At 42.2% G+C, this 23,382-nt stretch overlaps 1 protein-coding gene across 2 annotated transcripts in view; it reads left to right on the top strand.

The window, feature by feature from the left end:
* Positions 1 to 23,382, top strand: part of LOC147697167 (lysozyme g-like) — a 194,687-nt gene that overhangs the window by 16,303 nt on the left and 155,002 nt on the right. Inside the window, exon 2 of one of the 2 annotated variants that reach the window (XM_086933304.1) lies at positions 8,572 to 8,636. In XM_086933304.1, coding sequence (XP_086789430.1) covers positions 8,576 to 8,636 — 61 coding nt within the window. In that variant the 5' untranslated portion in view covers positions 8,572 to 8,575. Of the gene's footprint in view, positions 1 to 8,571; positions 8,637 to 23,382 lie in introns of those variants that run through there. The other variant, XM_086933303.1, reaches the window with a different exon arrangement.

Raw genomic sequence — 23,382 nt, 5'->3', positions numbered from 1 at the left:
TACGGGTCCTCTGTACTGATACATCCTCCGTTGCTATGGTGTGTGGGGTAGCTAAATATTTGGAAAGTGTGTGGCAGACACGTATAAGGAGGTCCAAGCCCACCCCACCCAACCCAACCACCAGTTGGCCCCAAGGCAGGATGTGCCTTTTAATGGTTCTCATGACAATTGGGTAGTATGTGATGTTGTATGTTTACATAGGATTGGTGGGTCCTTGCATTTTTATCTTTTTAATGTGCTGGACATTTACATCTTAGTAATTTTAAACACAATTGAGTAGTTTGGGATGATGTATGTTTATATAGGATTGGTGGGCCCCTACTCTTTTCTTTTTTCTTTTTTAATGTAGTGTATAAATTGTACACTTTTATGATGACATTTTTTTATCGAATAAAGTAAACAACAGCAGCATATGGCTGGGTTCTAAGTGGAATGGCATGGTGAGCAAAAGAATGGTGGATTTGGGCCCAGATCTCTGTACTGGGGTGAATGATTAACATTGTTCTTCATTCAGTCCATCAACTGCTGCTTTTGCATTTGTCACCCTGGGTGGGATGCGTATGCTCAGACGTGAGTCCCGTGCTCTCCATGCCACTGGAATCAAGCTATCCTGGCTGATGAGGACTGAAACCCTGAAACTGGTCCTAGGATGCTTGTTTCCAGTCCAGGGAGGACCTGGCTTGGCAGTTGGGGCTGGACTGTTCCCATGGGGCACAGGGTCAAGACTGATTTGCATATGGCTGGGTTCAAACTGGAATGGCATGGTGAGCAAAAGAATGATGGATTTAGGCCCAGATCTCTGTACTGGGTGAATGTATGACATTGTTCTGCATTCTGTCCATCAACTGTTGTTTTTGCATTTGTCACCCCGAGTGGGATGGGTATGCTCAGACGTGAGTCCCTTGCTCTCCATGCCACTGGAATCAAGCTATCCTGGCTGGTGAGGACTGAAAGCCTGAAACCGGTCCTAGGATGCTTGTTTCCAGTCCAGGAAGGATCTGGCTTGGCAGTTCGGGCTGGACTGTTCCCATGGGGCACAGGGTTAAGACTGATTTGCATATGGCTGGGTTCAAACTGGAATGGCATGGGGAGCAAAAGAATGATATATTTAGGCCCAGATCTCTGTACTGGGTTGAATGTATGACATTGTTCTGCATTTTGTCCATCAACTGTTGTTTTTGCATTTGTCACCCCAAGTGGGACGGGTATGCTCAGACGTGAGTCCCGAGCTCTCCATGACATTGGAATCAAGCTATCCTGGCTGATGAGGGCTAAAAGCCTAAAACCGGTACTAGGATGCTTGTTTCCAGTCCAGGAAGGACCTGGCTTGGCAGTTCGGGCCGAGCTGTTCCGATGGGGCACAGGGTCAAGACTGATTTGCATATGGCTGGGTTCAAACTGGAATGGCATGGTGAGGAAAAGAACGATGGATTTAGGCCCCGATCATTGTTTTGGGGTGAATGTATGACATTGTTCTGCGTTCTGTCGACCAACTGTTGTTTTTGCGTTTGCCAACCCGAGTGGGACAGGTATGCTCAGACGTGAGTCGCATGCTCTCCATTCCACTGGAATCAAGCTATCCTGGCTGATGAGGGCTGAAAGCCTGAAACCGGTCCTAGGATGCTTGTTTCCAGTCCAGGGAGGACCTGGCTTGGAAGTTCGACCTGGACTGTTCCCATGGGACACAGGGCCAAGACTGATTTGCAAATGGCTGGGTTCAAACTGGAATGGCATGATGAGCAAAAGAACGATGGATTTAGGCCCAGATCTCTGTACTGGGGTGAATGTATGTCATTGTTCTGCATTCTGTCCATCAACTTTTGTTTTTGCATTTGTCACCTGAGTGGGACGGGTATGCTCAGACGTGAGTCCAGTGCTCTCCATGCCACTGGAATCGAGCTATCCTGGCCGATGATGGCTGAAAGCCTGAAACTGGTCCCAGGATGCTCTTTTCCAGTCCAGGGAGGACCTGGCTTGGCAGTTCCGGCTGGACTGTTCCCATGGGGCACAGGGTCAAGACTGATTTGCATATGGCTGGGTTCAAACTGGAATGGTATGGTGAGCAAAAGAACAATGGAATTAGGCCCAGATCTCTGTACTGGGGTGAATGTATAACATTGTTCTGCATTCTGTCCATCAACTGTTGTTTTTGCATTGGTGGGGGAGGGGGTTCAGTTTATTTATCTATAGCAAATAGCTTGAAGTTTCTAGAAAAATTTGTGCTTTCTCAACATGATACTTGGGATTTAATGATTACCTTTGAAAATATCTTCAAAGATTATATTTAGGTGATCATTCATGCTGCATTTAAGAGATGTATTTGCTAAAGTGTTTCCCAGGTCCTTAGGAACGCTTGTTGTATCTTTAGTGCTAGGGATCATTTGCTTCAACAGCTTTTAGTGGATTCTTTGTCATGGCGAAAAGGAACAGATGGCAACACAGAGGACTGCCATGAGAGCTCTTCCTTTTAACCTAAGTGCAGGTTCTCAGGTATAGAAACCATGAATTCCCATAGCCCTTCTAGACTTTCTCTCTGTACCCCCTCACCCCTCCCAGCAGGACACCAGTATCAGAATGTGGAGAAGGGGGAAAGAAGGAGACCACATTCCCATAGGAGTGTTTCTCAGTGGGCACACAATTCTCCTTTAAAAGAAGGACCATCTTAGGAACTCTGCAAAGGTTTTCAACAAACTGTGATAAAAGTGCTGAAAAAGAAGGTGAGGTTTCTATGGGGAACTTCCTAAGATTAAGTGTAGCAAATTCTCCATTTACTGGCTGGTCCATGCACAGGATGAGACTGGCACTTCACCACCACCACCTCATCACAATATTGGGCCTGGAAAGAACATCAAGAGAAAGGAAGGTTCTGCTTGCTTGCTAGGGAAAGAAGAATAAATGTCTTCTGATTCCTGCTGGCACCCAGAAACTAGAACTACATTTGAATTGTCAATTGCTTGACCTCCTGTTGCTCCTACAGGAATAAAAAAAAAGCAAAGGAGGCCCAGCTATGAAGAAAGTTTAGCTGACCAATTAAGACTAGACCCAGAGAGAGCTGAAGATAAGGGTAGGGTCTAGGGGGCATATTATCAAGGACAGGCGATATATTTATTTATTTATTTATTTATGAGATTTGATAAAGCGCGAACGAATGCCCTTGAGCGTCTCGGCGCTGCAACTTCTGCATCCTATTCTCTCTACAAATGTATGATCTGACACATTACTGGTTAAACAGCCACGTTTTAAGATGTTTTCGAAAGGACCAGAGAGAGGTGCTGGTCCGGATTGACTGAGGTAGGGTATTCCACAGCTTTGGGGCTGAACCCATAAATCGACGGTCTCCCCAGGAGACAGTCCTGGTACGGGGCACCACTAAGTCATTAAGGGTGGAGGATCGCAGTCCCCTGAGGGGACGGTAAGGAATCAGCTGATCCTTGAGGAACTGAGGTCCCTGATTATGCAAAGCCTTGTATACGATGCAGAGAGTTTTAAACGTAACCCTACTTCTAATTGGAAGCCAGTGAAGTCTTCTGATGGTATCTCTGGCAGACTTATGTTTGGGAATTCCGGCAAGTAGTCTAGCTGCCGCATTTTGTATTGTTTGCATTTTGCTGAATACTCTAACCTGGGCATCAGCAAAAAGACCATTACAATAGTCCAAGGTGGACAACACCAGAGAGCTTACCAGAGTTTTCCCGGCACTTTCAGGAAGGAAAGGGATGATTTTCCTTATTAAGCGCAGTTTGTGAAAGGCAGAGGATGCTCACTTGGTTGGCGTGGGCAACGAAGTTGAGCTGGTTGTCAAAAACAACTCCCAAGTTCCTTACCTTGGAGATGGGATTAGGCAAGGTTCCGAAAGACGCAGGCCACCAAGCAGGGGACCAGCTAGGTGTAAGTAGTCCAAAAATGACAACCTCCGTCTTGTCGGAATTGAGTTTTAGACAATTGGAGGCCATCCAGTCTCCAATTGCCAGCATACAGTCTTTGAATCCATCAGCCATCTTTTGTCCATTGTTTTTAATGGAGAGGACTAACTGTGTATCGTCTGCATATGAGGTAAGGCTCATCCCGTGTACTCTGATGATATTGGCTAGGTCCGACACATAGATATTAAAAAGCGTCGGACTCAGGGATGAGCCTTGTGGGACCCCACATGGCAGAGACAGATTAGTCGATTGAAAAGAGCCAAAGTGACGGCCTGAGTTCTGCCTGACAGAAACAAGGCCAGTAGATCTTTAGCTACTTGTTTAATGCCCATTTTTTCGACACAGTCGATCAAGATCAAGTGGTCGACCGTGTCGAAGGCTGCAGATAAATCAATGAGTACCAATACTGCAGTTCCTCCCTGATCTCTGATGACCCTGATGTCATCCGCCGCTTTGATCAGGGCGGTTTCGGTGCCATGGAACTTACGAAACCCAAATTGTGTGTCATCCAGTAAGTGATGTTCTTTGATGAACTCAGACAACTGTGAGTTCATCACTTTTTCTACTACCTTTGCCAGGAATGGAAGGCTGGCTATCGGTCAGTAGTTTTTGAGGTCATCCTTATCAAGATGTGGCTTTTTTAAAAGAGGTTTGAGGAGTGTTTTTTTCAAAATTTCCGGATAAATTCCAGATCTGAACATGTCATTACAGATTTGAGGGATGGCAGGTAACAAAATATCCATAACTGCAAGGAGAGTATTGACAGGGCGAGGATCTAGGGCTGAACCAGTTTTAACCGAGGAGATAGTGTGCCTTATTTGATCCTCTGTAATATCTTTAAATTGTGTAAATAAAGAGACAGACGGTGTAGAGTAAGTGGTTGTTGGGGAGCTATTGGTGATGGCAGAAAAGTGGTATAGATATCATTAACCTTAGTAAAGAAAAAGGTTCCCAATGCATCACAAAAGGATTGAGAGGGAGGAGGAGTAAGGTCGGGGGAATATCCAGCTAAGTACTTAGTGGTATCGTAAAGTTGTTTAGTTGAGTTCTTAGCTTGCTCTATCCGTTCGCTGAAGTACTTCCATTTGGCATTGGCAATCATAGCTTTATATTTGGCCAACATCATCTTATAACGCATTTTACTTTCATCGTTATACGATTTCTGCCAATGCCTTTCCCTATTCCTGCATAGTTGTTTCTGGACCCTGAGGTCCTCAGTAAACCAGGGAGCAGAGGGGGTGGATCTGTTTCTTGTTACATGTTTTAGGGGTACTAGAGAATTAGTGGCAAGACCCAGCCAGTCCTGAAATTGCTTAATAGCTATGTTGGGATCAGAGGATAATATGGGCTTAGAGTTAATGAGACAAGTTTTTAAAGTAGCACTATCTATTTCTTTCCAAACCTTAAAAGGTTTGTGATTGGAAATAGGTGGATTGGCAGTAATGACTTCATTGGGGGTAATTATGCCCATAATTGCATGATGGTCTGACCAGGTAAGTGGAAGGCTATCCGTTAACTGAAAACCCTCAAAGTTGGTAAAGATGCCATCCAAAGTGTGACCACCATCGTGCGTAGGGGAATTGACCAGTTGAGGGAGCCCTAAGGTGCTCATATCGGATAGAAGGGAAGTAATGTCCCTATCTTCAATTTTCTCTAAATGGAAGTTAAAATCCCCTAATACCATTAGGGATTTTTCAATGGCTAAAGGCTCAAGCATAGTACTAAAGTCTGCGAGGAATTCGGTCCGTGCTCCTGGTGGCCTGTATAGGAGTACTCCTTTAAGATTATCAGATGGGGAGAATCTAATGGCAAATTGCATGGCTTCACAAGTGGACGAGGGGATCTGGGAGGTTCTGACAACATAAGTGTCACAGGCAATGATTGCTAACCCGCCTCCTTTTTTACGTTCCCTGTCTTGTCTATAAACCTTGAAGTCGTTGGGGACCGCGACCACTAAGTCTGGGTCGGAGGCACTGTCCATCCATGTCTCAGTCAAGAACAATATGTCTATGTTCCTGTCCCTTATCAGAGCAGCAATGTCTTGCCTGTGTTTTTCAAGGGAACGGACATTGATGAGTGCAATCAAAATGCTCTTTGGGCGTTTCTTAATCGTGGGAGTGAGGATTTTGTTCATCAAAGGGATGATTGTCTTACAATGGGGACACGAGTACAGAGGATGTAATGGGGCAAGGTCCAGGTCTAACGGACAGGAGTTTGTAGCAAGCGCTACATTACATTATCGCCGCTTTTTTCTGCAGGAAACTGCCGATAAAGGGGCGATAATGGCCTTGATAATATGCTCTATGAATTCCAATCGAAGCCCATGTTAGATGTGAACACATCTAACATGGGCTTCGATTGGAATTCATAGAGCATATTATCAAGGCCATTATGGCCGCTTTATCGGCAGTTTCCTGCCGATAAAAGCGGCGATAATGTATCGTCTGTCCTTGATAATATGCCCCTAGATGTCTGCTCCAAGGACTGGAGGTATGTGGGAGGGACGAGGAGGACTTTCTGAGCATCATGAAATATATGTACTTTTGGTAGTAGCATGAAGCAAGGGCGGAGGGGTGTGTATAAGACTTGGAGCTATGCCTAGAATTCGCCAAAGGAGTATCAGGAAGATTGAAAGAATTGGAGCACATCACCATGGAAGATTTTAGAAGGCTATATGGGCTATGATCAGTGTCAGTTTAAGGATTTTGGGGGGCTCTGGCTAGACTTATTGTGGGGGCCCTTGTAGAGATCAAATTTAAATTATAATTATTCAATTTCCTTCTAATACAACACTGCATGATGCCAAACAATACCAAATTATGTTACATTTTCACAAGATCACAAAAAACTGTTCCGATAGTTCTTGGCCAGGACTCCAAAAATCATTAGATAATACTGGGTAGAGAGACAAAAGTGAAATACAGAAAAATTTCAATTTCCCAGGGGGATCCCTGGAAGATGGAGACCCTGGGCAATTGCCCACTTTGCCCATGCCTTTAAACGTGTCTGGCTATGATGGGGCAAAAATATTTCCACATTTATACCTGCATTAAAACAATGGGCAAAGTTGTGCACTCTTTTAATTATGCAATGTTTGTGACGGATTCAGCTACTTCCTACTCTAGAGTACATCTCTGCAACTTTAGGGTACCTTGGCATTTGCATGCCATTCGAAGTGTTGCGGAAGAGGAAGGTTAACACTGCTGGACTGGAATATCGGGCACTCTGGCGCTGTCAGATGTGCTGGCCTAGGAGCCAGAATGTGGGCCCTTTTTAGGTCCTTTTGGCTAATATCATAACATTGCCAAGTGGGATTGCACAACACACAAAAGGCAAGAGGAAATCATCTATACGGGTGTGAGAAATCCCAGGATTCTACTTTTTGGGGGGGAGGATGCTTGCACATCAAGTGAAGGTAATTCTAAAAATGAACATGGCCCACTGTCATTGAGGATTGTGCAGGTTCGACCCCACAGCACCATCTTTGAGGGAGTGAAAGCCCATGGATCCCACTCTGCTTTTTTTCACAAAGTAGTCATATCGAGGCATCAGAATAAACAAGGACATTATCCAGCATTTCATGCATTGCCTTTGCCAATTTCAGCTAATGCGCCACTATTATGCGAAGGCATCATGGCCGCTACTGTAGTTATTAATACTGCTGCCAGTGGTGGCAGGATTGGACTTGGTCTAATTAGTGTTTAAATTGTGTAATTTCTAATGTGATTCTACAAAAATCATGCTCTCAAAGTCTGGTTTAAATACTTTGGGCCTCATTTATAAGCACTTTTGGGCCACCGAAACGAATTTTTTTTGACGTTCCAGTGGCACAATATGCCCTGGCATATTTACAAGGCCATGTGCAGCCACTTTACGTGGATTTTCATGGCCTTGTAAATATGTGTCTATTTCACGCAGAGCACTGTATGAAAAGGGTGTTCTACGGATGTTGCTGTGAGTGTTCCCTCGCAACACCCATGGAATCCATTAACACTTGTGTGTGTCTGCCTCTATAGAAAGTTAGAAACTGGAAGCAAAAACCAGGTTACGAAACACAACAAAAAATTAAATGCATCAGTCCCATATTGACATTTTCGTCTACATTATGTAATAAATAAAATAAAAACCATATTCTCACAACCACTTGCTTTTTTAATCCCACATCTCTGTTTGAAAGTGGTGGATTTTTTTTTTAAACAAAAACTTTTCTTACCCGTTTTATAAAACATAACATCGCAGGGATGAGAAACATGGAACAGAACAACGTGGGTGGAGCACGAGACTGCCGTCCCAGCCTCCCTCCACCCCCCCCCCCCCCCCGCCCCCCCCCAGATATGACAGATGGTTACATTTAGAATCAACATCAGGGTCAGAAAAAGAGCGAAACAATTGCCATCACTATATTTAAAAAAAAATCAGCAAACACATCACATCGGTCTGAAGGAAAAGGGTTGGATTTTCGATAACCTAGAGTCTTCAAATTTAAATGATAGATTCTGTGCTCTGTTGTCCCGCTAGACTGTATGTGAGCAACAACTCGTGCTCACTATCGAAGATATGTGCATGCTTCGTCTTATTTTGCGTGTCATTTGTGTTGCGCCTTTGCAATCTGAAGTATTAATGTTATATGTTTGCTAACTCTTTTTAGGAAAATGAAAATGCCTGAAACAATGTTGCTTGTACTCATGGGTCTGTGCTTAACTGCCTTCGTAGGTAAGTAATGCATTCTTGTAGTTCCTGTTAAATGTTTTAAAAAATGCATTTTGAGGTCAGCAATGTGCATTTGAGGCTACGAGGGAATATAGTTTTCTATTTCCAAAATAATCCGTATTTTGAACAAAAATGTTGACAAAAATCAAGAAAGGGGTCTTTCGCAACAGCAACGAATTTCCAGTCGGTATATCAAGAATTAAGCGTAAGAACAGCTTCAAAATCTATTATAGATGACTATTCAACAATAAATATTTTGAGAAATTCCAAAAAGGCACTGAGACTAGAAATAAATTATAGGACTCAGGTGCTCTCTGGGATACACATATTTCAAATTAAAGAGTTCCACTCATAGGATGTTAACAGGGGACGTTATTTTTGAGTTTTTGCCAAAGGGCAGTGCCGCAGTCCTTCCTGGGGGCTGCCCTACAGCAAAAGAAAAGGGCAGGAATACGTCCTATCTATCACATCGGCGCATTCCTGTCCTTTTCCCGGCACTGGCACAAAATGGGCTGCCATGCGCCAACACAGGCACCTTTGCACCGTGATGCAAGGGTGCCTGCATTGCAGGGATGATTATTTTTGAGCAGGAAGGGACACCTTCCTGCACAAAAACAATCACATGGCTTTTTCCTTTTTATATGTGTGCTACAGAATGGTCGTGGAATTACTAAAAGAAGCTTCTGATACATGTGTTTTGCTCTTATTAGAGCTCGTCAGAGAAGCATAGCTTTGTCACAAAGGAGTACCCAGTATAAATCCAAACAATGCCTGTTCAGGTTTTGAATATCTCAGAACTTGTGCAATAGAGAAGAAGGAAACTCTGGGTAGTTATCAAGTGTCAGGTGGAGGCAAGCTCCTTTACATGAAGCACTCTACAACACAATCAACATATATATATATATATATATATATATATATATATATATATATATATATATATATATATATATATATATATATATATACATACATATATATATATATACATATTTCCAAGGCTTCCTCTTCGTTAGAAAAAGAACGAGGCGACACAGCGGGGCTCGTGAAGCACCATAGTTTAATTAAAACATAGGGCATGACGCGTTTCGGAGGGTTCCTTTTTTTATATATATATATATACATATATATATACATATGTGTGTGTGTGTGCGCGCGTGGGGCTGTGCATGTATTTGCGTGGGGGGTGTGCGTGTGTGCATGTGTGTGTGTGTGTGTGTTTGTGTGTGTGTGTGTGTGTGTGTGTGTGTGGGTGTGTATGTGTGTGTGTGTGTTTCTGTATGTGTGTGTGGGTGGATGTGTGTGCGTGTGTGTGTGTGTGTGTGTATATATATATATATATATGAACGCTCAAAGGTCCCTTCGATCAAAGGAACGACAGCACTCCGGGGGTGATGAAATTCACAGCGGTCTTTGTTTATTCAAATGAAAGTCAACAACAAACGCGTTTCGGCGTCAGCCTTCGTCAGTGTCAATGACACTAGGCACATGATGTCATTTTAAACCTCCCTCATGGTGACAGACATAGGTGAAGGACAAACTCTAGATCTAATATGGGCGCCATCTTGTAATGGATAAGATGTGCACATTAACACATACAATTACCCTTCCAAAGTAATCAAACCGTGTATCGGTTAGAAAAACAAGTGGTAAATGCCAAAAAATAATAATTAAACAAATTATATAATGTGACAACATCTAGCAGTGGATCGGCATAAGTCCTTTCATTATTGGTCTGTTGTTATAAGAATGAGGCTTATATCGGCATGAAAATCAAAAGAGCAAATACACTAATGAATATATACATATATACATACATACACACCTAGAGGGTTGCACAGAAGAATATATATACACATGATAGCTGACCTAACTCATATGTCTTGGCTTCATGTTATCTCAAGGTTTTAGAAAATATATACATATATATACAAGTTGATGAATAGGCTGGATAAACTAATAGTGAAAATTCAAGAATTCATTTTTTCATATTTTTCTCATATATTCATTTTCTTATATCATAGTTCATAAATTCTCCTATTCTGAGATCGTACTTCAGACTTTTTCCTAACAATGACTACAGAACAAATATATCAGCTAAAAAGCTAATATCTTCCCTAGGCGGATCATTTTCCTAGGTGAACTGCCATTTCCTCCCCACTGTTAAGGCCTCCCGGATGCTTAGTCGCTAAATCGATGATGTATCTCGATTCTAATCGTCTGAGTCGTTTTAACCTATCTCCGCCCCTGATGTTATTAGGTACGTAATCCAGCCCAAAGTATGTAAATTTACTGCGATCCTTATTATGATACTCAGAGAAATGGCGTGCTACCGGGTAGGAAGGATCAACCTTGTCAATGGCCCTGAGATGCTCTAGCACCCTGAATTTTAATTGATTGATGGTACTCCCGATGTAGCGGAGCCCACATGGGCATACCAAACAATAAACTGCATAGATAGTACTGCAGGTCAAGAATTTCTGTATAGCCATGGAACTACCTGTCATCTGGTTTCCATATCGAAGGACTCTTTTACTTGCTGCACACGCTTTACAGCGACCACAAGGGTAAAACCCACTCATGTCATTCAGTGTGTTTGGTTTGGTGATGGGTTTGTTGAAATGGCTATGTACCAACATATCCCCCAGCGATCTGCACTTACTGAAGGTCACTAGACGATAGAGAGGCAAATCTTCCCTCAGTATACTGTCTGTATGTAGGATGTGCCAGTTTTTTCGCATCATGGCCTTAAGGTGATTGGCTCCAGAAGAATAAGGTGTTATCATCCTGAATTTACTATTCTCTGTGTTGATGGTCTTAGTATGCAAATCATTTTCTGTTCGTTTCTTTTTCAGCAATTCGATCCTAGGGATCTTTCTGACTCTCTTAAGTGTACTCTGTAGTAGGGAATCATCATAGCCCCTTAGTCGGAAATGTTCCAGACATTCATGGGCTGCTTTCTCAAACTCACGTACTTGTGTGCTGTTTCTGCGGAGTCTGAGAAGTTCCCCATAAGGGATGCTCCTGATAAGCTTGGGTGGGTGACTGCTTTTAGCAAATAGAATGGAATTCCCTGCCGTTTCTTTTCTGTACAGGGAAGTATGTACCAGGCCCTCATCAATGTACACCCTCAGGTCCAAATAGTCGACTGCCACTCGGCTAATTGTTCCCGAGAGGTGCAGATTGTAGCAGTTGTTATTCAAATCTTCAATGTACATTTCTGCACTTGCAGTCATGCCCTGCCACACGATAAAAAGATCGCCTATGTACCGGTACCAATGTACCACCCTGCAATGCTCATGCCCCTTCTTCCAGCTCCTGGGCACCTGCTCCTCCCACCAGCCAATGAACAAGTTCGCATAGCTGGGAGCAAAGCAGGTTCCCATCGCCGTGCCAGAGATTTGCCTGTACAGTTGTTCACCAAATAGAAATATGTTATTGTTTCACAGCCCTCCAGTGGGCCTGTAGCCCACTGGAGGGCTGTGAAACATTAATCAGGCAAAGAATTTGGAGAACGAGTGTCGGACCCTATCAAAGGGAAAGAAATATACTGCAACTACCAGCATGCATTTCACTGAAGATTGCATGCATTAGTGGACAAATAATAGCTGCAGGCTCCAGGCACCTCGTGGTATTGCCGTCCCATGAAGAAGCAGCTTGAGCTGCGAAACGCGTCGGGACTTTCTCTTGGAACAGTTGTAATGCGCAGCTCTTGGCAAATAAAAGGTTTGCAACCAATTACCTTGTTAGGGTGGCGTCTCTAAAAGATCCGAGGCACCTTGGATTGATGTTGTACGCGGCACGCCTCAACCACGGGAGATGCACCGCCCGCCGTGAAATGTGGAAGCGGGTCTGGTGGCCTGTCATCGGACAACCTAGATACGGCATGAGGGAGCTGCAATGAGAGCTGAACATTACGCCTGTAGCCCACTGGAGGGCTGTGAAACATTAATCAGGCAAAGAATTTGGAGAACGAGTGTCGGACCCCATCAAAGGGAAAGAAATATACTGCAACTACCAGCATACATTTCACTGAAGATAGCATGCATTAGTGGACAAATAATAGCTGCAGGCTCCAGGCACCTCGTGGTATTGCCGTCCCAAGAAGAAGCAGCGTGAGCTGCGAAACACGTCGGGACTTTCTCTTGGAACAGTTGTAATGCGCAGCTCTTGGCAAATATAAGGTTTGCAACCAATTACCTTGTTGGAGTGGCGTCTCTAAAAGATCCGAGGCACCTTGGATTGATGTTGTACGCGGCACGCCTCAACCGCGAGAGATGCACCGCCCGCCGTGAAATATGGAAGCGGGTCTGTTGAGCTGTCATCGGACAACCTAGATACGGCATGAGGGAGCTGAAATGAGAGCTGAACATTACGCCTGTAGCCCACTGGAGGGCTGTGAAACATTAATCAGGCAAAGAATTTGGAGAACGAGTGTCAGACCCCATCAAAGGGAAAGAAATATACTGCCACTACCAGCATGCATTTCACTGAAGATAGCATGCATTAGTGGACAAATAATAGCTGCAGGCTCCATCGGACAACCTAAATACGGCACTGGTGTCAATGAACTCGTAGGGCAGGGATAATATTGTGTGAACAAATCCCTAGGCAGTCAACAAATGGGCAAACAAGTAATATAAAGTGACAGCGAAAAATCATACATGGAGAATTAAAATACAAATAATCATGATTTTAATGAACACAGATAAAAATCATACAGGTAACTGGCTTAACCACCACCGTATGATGGTAAAAATTTGTTAAAAAACATACAATTCATACATTTATTATGTAATCATGTAAAGAACACCCCTACAGAATAATATCATTGGTATCAAAGAGAGACAACACTGTGGCGATAGGTGGGTGAGTGGGGGAGAGAAAAGCATTTTAGCGTCGACAACTGCAAGTGGAAGAAGAAGGTAAATTCTTAATTTTTTTAAATGTATGTTATTGATAAATTATTGGGCATTCCTGTAATATTTTTTAACCAAATTTTCACCCACATTATATATATAAAACTCGACGCGCGTTTCGGCGTGGACAACGCCTTCTTCAGGAAACACACGGTGATATCTGAAACATATATATGAAAGAAAAATCCTATTACAATGTATTCAACATGGTAAAACAGGACATAAAAACCACATATTAAAAATACATCTTTTATAAAAATAAATCCACTTTTTATGAAAAAGAAACATTTTCGCTGTCAAATTATTTCATTTCCACGGCAAACATGATAAAGCCATAATTAAAGAGATTGTGCAGTACTCAAAACTAAACTAAAGAGCAAATGAGGAGATACAGTCAGTGACCCAATGATAATCATCACAAAGGCATGATTTGTTACAGCATAGGGATACTTGAACTAATTCTTTGATAATTATATCAGTTCATAGGAATAATCATTTAACAATTTATTTCTATATAAGCATTCGATAGCTCTATTCATACTTGTTGAATTTAGCTCACTGTTTGAGAAGGGTTACAGGACTTGTATACAGGAAACAATCAATTAGATCCTGAAAGCTCGGCAGAATAATGGCCGCAACGGATATAATCCTAAAATACATAAAATACCCAAATTCAGTCTGCAATCCTATAATTGCAACCTGTCAAATATAAGGACAGCATTAATTACCCAAACAATGGGTGCCGCATGAATACATAGTTGAAAGGCATGTAGAACGATAAATATCAGCCATGTGGATGAGGCATTTATCCAAAATATTACCAAAGTTGTTCAACCTAATCTAAATGATATGCAGGTCAGTACTTAAAATCACGTCTTGGGACACAGTCAAAATCTATACCATACTGATCTCATAGTTTGTATCTTGATACCGCGCTAAAAGAATGTGCGTGGTTGGAGAGAAAGTGGTACGATTCAAACCCAATGAATTCTTTCGTGGTACTATCATCGCATAGCGTTACAATCATTCTTAGTCAAATACAATGATGACGAACGCATGGAATTCTTTGGATGGCAGTATGTTTACTAGCTTAAAGGACTACTCTTTATTAATCTATATGGTACTAGAACCAAAAGGGGAGCAGCGGAGGAAAGAAGGGGGCACTCAGCTTCCCAGTAAACAGATAAAAGGCTGATATAAAGTTGTGTGCCCACGTACCTGATATATAAAGAGAGGAGTAAGCGGCAATGCTTCTATATGGTAAGCCAAAGATGTGATAGTATCCACAAGTACCGATAGATATTATATTGAAATTCCTGCAAAAATAATTAAAATACAACCAATTCAGGACCAAATGAGCCTGAAAGAAATTAGAAAAAGGTGCCCTAACGTGAGAGGGTATACCTTTAAATGTGGAGCTGTGTCCTCTATACCACAGCATACTAATGTTACACGATGCTTCTTAATTAACGTACACCGAACTTTTAAAAGCCTACTCTGGGTAGACAAACTAAAAGGGAGGGAATAAGGAAAAGGGGGGGCGTAAAGCACGCATTCTTATTAAATGGATAGGAAACAAATAGGGCGGAAAAGACTCGTGGATCGAGTATTATCTTAGTACTAGCCGCAATATAGGAGTCTCAAGAAGGGAGGGAAGAAACTGTCCCGAGGATCGCTTACCTTTAAATTTAAAGTAGGAGCAGGATAATGCTCTCAACGTAACAAAGTCACGACATGCAGATCCGTCACAGGAACGGAGGGGCGGAAGAATGATCAAATTTGCCGTGCTCGGCAAATGGTTTAAGTACCTCATCTAGGATTAGATCAACGCCTACACCTGATAAGGTTGGTGAAATTGAAATGGGACTACTAGCCTTGGTGTTCTGGAGTTTCTTATCTTACTAAAGAAGGGACTATTTGTAATGTGGCAAGAAACACAAAGGAGGGACTATCCGATGTGACCCTCCAGAGAAAGAAAGAACGCCACTCCAATAACTGTTACAGAGGCCAAACGGATGAAAAACAAATTATGGAAACAGATTGCCGTGTATGTAGGCAGTCGATAATAAGAGAATATCTTACATATTGGGGTGTCCTATGTTTCTGAAAGGGAAATTCAATACCCAGTCAGAGATTCACATCTTCTATTTGAAGGACTAGATCTAGTTGGAAGGAGTGATCTAAAAAGTATTTTATAATGACCTCATACAATATGAATAGAATTCAAAGATATATTACACTAACATTTAATATATACTATACCGGCTGACTAATACATATAGCTGAAACTCCATCTCAACTAAAAAGGACAACGTTTCAGAGTCATATGAAATTCGCACCTATTGTTCAGGCAGAAAGATGCAAGTTAAAGAATTGCATTCTCCCACGGGATTTCACTATTTAACCCGTTTTTAAAAGTGCCCAAACTGAAAATCCAAAAGACTTCTCTCTTTTTTCGAACTTTACAGCCGCCTTTATTTTCTGAGAGCCTGATCTTCTCTATGATACGCCATTTAAAGTCATCAGGCTTATGTTGCTTTTCTTGAAAGTGTCTGACTAGGGGTGCCGCAATTTTATTAGTACGTATCGCTGAGCGATGTTCAGTCAACCTTGTTTGGATTGGTCTTGACGTTTCGCCAACTTAGCCAAAGTGACACGGGCACAGAATGAAATAAATGCAATTGGCGGTCTTACAGTTCCACATGTCATTAGCACTCATGTGGCATCCATTCTGTTCAAAAGACTCACCTCCCAAGATTGCATTACAGGATTTGCAAGATGAACATTTTACAGTACCTTTGACAGGGAAATTACCAGACACCGATCTTTGAACAAACTCAGACTGGACATTCTTGTTGGCAAAGCGTGAATGTACTATCAGGTCTTTCAAATTCTTATTTCTCTTATAGGCAAACAGAGGCTTAGCCAACTTTCCATTTGCCGTGGGGTTGGAATTGAGAATATGCCAGTTGGCATTAATGATTTGTTTTACTGTACTATCAAGAGTCGAGTGTTTAGTAATGCAAACCAGTTGATTATTCTCTTCGGGCGGTTTTGTTCTCAACAGGTGGTCGCGGTCATAAAATCTAGCTCTCTTAAATGAGTCCCTTACCAGCCTATGTGGGTATCCTCGATTGAGGAATTTCTGTCTCATTATAATGGCCTGTAGATCAAAATCTGCTAGGTTGGTGCTATTCCTCCTTACTCGTAAAAATTGTGAGAAGGGAATGCTTTGACGCTGACTCCGGGGATGAAAACTGTTAAAATGGATTAGCGTATTGCGTGCAGATGGTTTCACAAAAAGATCAACTATTAATTTGTTATCCTGATGTTTAAATAATAAGTCAAGAAATTCAACCCTATTCTCATCAAATTGGGCTGTGAACTTTAAATTCATGTCCGTCAGATTCATCCATTCTAGGAAATCCACAAGGGAATCCTTCCCACTTCCCACTGGTCCAAAAATATTCTCTCTAAGCACAATTTTCAAAGGTTCAAGGAATTCATCCTTGAACTTTTGAAAATTGTGCTTACAGAGAATATTTTTGAGTTCGGAAATACCCTTTTTCACCATGTGAAAGGGGTAGGTATGGGGGCATCTGTGGCGCCGTCCATTGCGAATATTTATATGGCGGCCTTTGAAACCAAATTTATCTATAATGAGGTCGCACCATTCTTCGAATCCATCTCCCACTGGTCCAGATATATTGATGACATCTTTTTTATCTGCACCAGTGGGAAGGATTCCATTGTGGATTTCCTAGAACGGATTAATCTGACGGACATGAATTTAAAGTTCACAGCCCAATTTGATGAGAATAGGGTTGAATTTTCTTGACTTATTAATTAAACATCAGGATAACAAATTAATAGTGGCTCTTTTTGTGAAACCTTCCGCACGCAATACGCTACTCCATTTTAACAGTTTTCATCCCCGGAGTCAGCGTCAAAGCATTCCCTTCTCACAATTTTTACGAGTAAGGAGGAATTGCACCAACCTAGCAGATTTTGATCAACAGGCCATTATAATGAGACCAGAATTCCTCAATCGAGGATACCCACATAGGCTGGTAAGGGACTAATTTAAAAGAGCTAGATTCTATGACTGTGACCACCTGTTGAGAACAAAACCACCCAAAGAGAATAATCAACTGGTTTGCATTACTAAACACTCGACTCTTGATAGTACAGTAAAACAAATCATTAATGCCAACTGGCATATTCTCAATTCCAACCCCACGGCAAATGGAAAGTTGGCTAAGCCTCTGTTTGCCTATAAGAGAAATAAGAATTTGAAAGACCTGATAGTACATTCACGCTTTGCCAACAAGAATGTCCAGTCTGAGTTTGTTCAAAGATCAGTGTCTGGTAATTTCCCTGTCAAAGGTACTGTAAAATGTTCATCTTGCAAATCCTGTAATGCAATCTTGGGAGGTGAGTCTTTTGAACAGAATGGATGCCACATGAGTGCTAATGACATGTGGAACTGTAAGACCGCCAATTGCATTTATTTCATTCTGTGCCCGTGTCACCTTGGCTATGTTGGCGAAACATCAAGACCAATCCAAACAAGGTTGACTGAACATCGCTCAGCGATACGTACTAATAAAATTGCGGCACCCCTAGTCAGACACTTTCAAGAAAAGCAACACAAGCCTGATGACTTTAAAGGGCGTATCATAGAGAAGATCAGGCTCTCAGAAAATAAAGGCGGCTGTAAAGTTCGAAAAAAGAGAGAAGTCTTTTGGATTTTCAGTTTGGGCACTTTTAAAAACGGGTTAAATAGTAAAATCCCGTGGGAGAATGCAATTCTTTAACCTGCATCTTTCTGCCTGAACAATAGGTGCGAATTTCATATGACTCTGAATCGTTGTCCTTTTTAGTTGAGATGGAGTTTCAGCTATATGTATTAGTCAGCCGGTATAGTATATATTAAATGTTAGTTTAATATATCTTTGAATTATATTCATATTGTATGAGGTCATTATAAAATACTTTTTAGATCTCTCCTTCCAACTAGATCTAGTCCTTCACATAGAAGATGTGAATCTCTGACTGGGTATTGAATCTCCCTTTCAGAAACGTAGGACACCCCAATATGAAAGATATTCTCTAATTATCGACTGCCTACATACACGGCAATCTGTTTCCGTAATTTGTTTTTCATCCGTTTGGCCTCTATAACAGTTATTGGAGTGGATTTCTTTCTTTCTCACCAGGGTCACATCGGATAGTCCCTCCTTTGTGTTTCTTGCCACATTACAAATAGTCCCTTCTTTAGTAAGACTAGAAACTCTGGAACACTGAGGCTAGCAGTCCCATTTCTATTTCACCTACCTTATCATGTGTAGGCATTGATCTAATCCTAGATGAGGTACTTAAACCATTTGCCGAGCATGGCAAATTTGATCATTCTTCCGCCCCTCCGTTCCTATGACGGATCTGCACGTCGTGACTTTGTTACGTTGAGAGCATTATCCTGCTCCTACTTTAAATTTAAAGGTAAGCGATCTTCGGGACGGTTTCTTCCCTCCCTTCTTGAGACTCCTATATTGCGGCTAGTACTAAGATAATACTCGATCCACGAGTCTTTTCCGCCTTATTTGTTTCCTATCCATTTAATAGGAATGCGTGCTTTACGCCCCCCCTTTTCCTTATTCCCTCCCTTTTAGTTTGTTTACCCAGAGGAGGCTTTTAAAAGATCGGTGTACGGTAATTAAGAAGCATTGTGTAACATTAGCATGCTGTCGAACAGAGGACATGCCTACAAATTTAAAGGTATATCCTCTCACGTTAGGGCACCTTTTTCTAATTTCTTTCAGGCTCATTTGGTCCTGAATTGGTTGTATTTTAATTATTTTTGCAGGAATTTCAATATAATATCTATTGGTACTTGTGGATACTATCACATCCTTGGCTTACCATATAGAAGCATTGCCGCTTCCTCCTCTCTTTATATATCAGGTACGTGGGCACACGACTTTATATCAGCCTTTTATCTGTTTACTGGGAAGCTGAGTGCCCCCTTCTTTCCTCCGCCGCTCCCTTTTGGTTCTAGTACCATATATATAGATTAATAAAGAGTAGTCCTTTAAGCTAGTAAACATACTGCCATCCAAGGAATTCCATGCATTCGTCATCATTGTATTTGACTAAGAATGATTGTAACGCTATGGATTGATAGTACCACGAAAGAATTCATTGGGTTTGAATCGTAACACTTTCTCTCCAGCCACGCACATTCATATTAGCGCGGTATTAAGATACAAACTATGAGATCAGTATGGTATAGATTTTGACTGTGTCCCAAGGCGTGATTTTAAGTACTGACCCGCATATAATTTAGATTAGGTTAAACAACTTTGGTAATATTTTGAATAAATGCCTCATCCACATGGCTGATATGTATTGTTCTACATGCCTTTCAACAATGTATTCATGCGGCACCCATTGTTTGGGTAATTAATGCTGTCCTTATATCTGACAGGTTGCACTTATAGGATTGCAGACTGAATTTGGGTATTTTATGTATTTTAGGATTATATCCGTTGCGGCCATTATTCTGCCGAGCTTTCAGGATCTAATTGATTGTTTCCTGTATACAAGTCCTGTTATCCTTCTCAAACAGTGAGTTTAATCCAACAAGTATGAATAGAGCTATCGAATGCTTATATAGAAATAAATTGTTAAATGATTATTCCTATGAACTGATATAATTATCAAAGAATTAGTTCAAGTATCCCTATGCTGTAACAGATCATGCCTTTGTGATGATTATCATTGGGTCACTGACTGTATCTCCTCATTTGCTCTTTAGTTTAGTTTTGAGTACTGCACAATCTCTTTAATTATGGCTTCATCATGTTTGCCGTGGAAACAAGATAAGAGATGAAATAATTTGACAGCGAAAATGTTATTTTTTTATAAAAAGTGGATTTATTTTTATAAAAGATGTATTTTTAATATGTGATTTTTATGTCCTGTTTTACCATGTGGAATATATTGTAATAGGATTATTCTTTCATATATATGTTTCAGATATCACTGTGTGTCTCCTGAAGAAGGCGTTGTCCACGCCGAAACGCGCGTCAAGTTTTACTCGCCACAGTGTTGTCTCTCTTTGATACCAATGATATTATTCTGTAGGGGTGTTCTTTACATGATTAAATAATAAATGTATGAATTGTATGTTTTTTAACTAATTTTTGCCATCATACGGTGGTGGTTAAGCCAGTTACCTGTATGATTTTTATCTGTGTTCATTAAAATCATGATTATTTGTATTTTAATTCTCCATGTATGATTTTTCGCTGTCACTTTATATTACTTGTTTGCCCATTTGTTGACTGCCTAGGGTTTTGTTCACACAAAAATGCTTTTAAATGCACGTTGTGTGCGGGAAAGTGTATTTATATGAGGGTGTGTGTGTCAGTGTGAATGTGTGTGTGTATAGGTCAAAGGGCAAATTAAGTTGTTTCTGCTACCCAAGGCATTTTGGTGAATTGACGTGCATGGTGTCTGCCAGCTCTACTTTCTGTTTGGCGTCCTTGAAGGGATGCCATTTTGAAAGGGGACTGTCTGCCACCATTCTGTCAATCTCCTACCACACTGAATAAAATTAGAAATAAAATAAAGCACCTTGGAAAGATGACATAGTTGTGTGCCATTTCTAGATCTGCTTTTCCAATGACTATTATTCAAATGTCCTCTGCAGAGCACTCTCCCACAATCTAAGCCTGTCATCAGACTTAGATGAAACCTCTTTCATTCTGAATACAGTGTTGCAGTATGGTGCCACGCTATATGCCACAGTGCTTTTCCTGGGTACACCGTCAAGGCAGAGATAGGTTATCTCACTAGCCGAACCACTCTGTCGCAGCTATCTACTAATGCTCAGTCCCCACTCTTGACAAGTGTATGGCTCTCATATGTTCTATGGCCACGCCTCACTTGAGTGATGCAGCGTTTTAGCTATCACAGATTCCCAAATGTGCAGATGATATGCAAGATATTTTTCCTATCTGCTGCAACTAAGTTAATGTGATACAAAGTAAGAGAATTTTGACCCCAATATGTAAAAGTGAAGTTGGATGGTTTTCTGCAGCAGACGTTTTCAATTGAATTGTTTTTGCTGCTAAGCCCCACCCCGTGATGGCGGATCGTTGCCGGCGTGCAGGTCTGCTTATGTACCTGTCCTGAGGCGATGAGGTGATTCTGCAGCTTTGTTCGGCTGTTGGTGGTGAAAATTAAATACCAATGAAGAAATTGGTGGCTGGGTTACAGTTGCGCTGGGTAACAATGATAATAGTAAGGATAAGAACAAGTAAAGAAGCTCCAAGGATAAGGTTTAGACCACCAAACTAAACACAACAGGCATGAACCAGTCAATGCCCTGATACACAACACAACATTTATCCTGAGCTAACACAAAAATCCACTTTGCAACCAACGAACAAATCACAAGTCGCTGTTTGTTTTCTTCTTTTCTTTCTTTTATTTCATGCGTTGAACGCCAGGAACTTTTTTACAGAGGACGAGATATCGTCACAGGAGGAAAATACCCGAATAATACAGTATGGAGAGAGACTGATTTTAACCGCTATTTACGGGCCAAAACAACGTGAAAAATAGACTAAGAGGATAACTGAACCCCAATGACGCTGTGGCAGGGGTGTTGAACAAGAGACTAGAGGTCGAATTTGACTAATCAAGCCTTGAAGAAGTCTGTGGATTAACACCAAATCAGACGAAACACGTGTCGGCTAGGAGGTTTTATGAACAATCAACGCATGAAATAAAAGAAAGAAAAGAAGAAAACAAACAGCGACTTGTGATTTGTTCGTTGGTTGCAAAGTGGATTTTTGTGTTAGCTCAGGATAAATGTTGTGTTGTGAAAATTAAATGATTTTGAGGTCCCCGAGGTCTCCGAGGTGCTCCTACGCTGCGGCTTTCTTTGGCTCTGAGGTGTGGGCATTCCTGACTCCGGAGTTTGTGCCCGTCCGAGCTCTCCTGACGGGGTGGGAGCCCGCGGCAGGTGAGAGGGGAGAAAACAGAGGGAGAGGCTGATCGAGGGCTGCAGGCTGCCGTGGTGTGGCGGCGGCGGCTGTGCTGTGCTGATTTGTAGCCATTAACTGGAGGATTAAAGCAGCTGATAAAGCGCTGCATATCATATCCTGCATAGTATGCTGCCTTGAAGAAAGTGTGGAGACCTGTCAGCCAAACGGAATTTTGTGTACAGTGTGCTGCTTTTAGGACTGTAGACTGCTCATGTGTTCTGGCGGTTAGTGAATTGGCGCAGGTGCCGGTTGAGGAGGCGGACACTGTGTTGGGAGCTATTGGGAGTGAGCACAGGACCGTGAGGACCAGCAGCCCTTGACCCTGACGCTGGTGCCTCTTCCCGCCCCCCCTCGCCGGAGCACTTAACCAGCGACTTGTGGCCCCGCTTCGCGGGTGCCGCTTGAGGAGGCGGACATTGTGTTGGGAGCTATTGGGAGTGAGCACGGGACTGCGAGGACCAGCAGCCCTTGACCCTGACACTGGTGCCTCTTCCTGCCTCCCCCCTCACGCCCTATATTCTGGTCAACACCCTCAGTGCTGCGGTACACGTGCGGACGCGCACCGTGCGGACGCTCGCCGGGCGAAGCCCGGGCCAAGGGAGGGCCTGTTTTAGCCCGTTCTAGACCGGGAGATACCGAACCGGGCCACCCCTCTTACGACTGCGGAAGAATACACAACCTACTGATTGGCAGACGTTCAGCAGGAACACCATGGCTGGTCGGGAGTTGAGGAACAAATCTGTGCCCACCAGGGTACAGATCACAGGAACCCTG

The sequence above is a fragment of the Lissotriton vulgaris genome, chromosome 8 (genome assembly GCF_964263255.1).
Source record: "Lissotriton vulgaris chromosome 8, aLisVul1.2, whole genome shotgun sequence".
Lineage (NCBI taxonomy): Eukaryota > Metazoa > Chordata > Amphibia > Caudata > Salamandridae > Lissotriton > Lissotriton vulgaris.
Note: the sequence above shows the minus strand (reverse complement) of the source record. Positions and strands in the feature narration are given on the sequence as shown.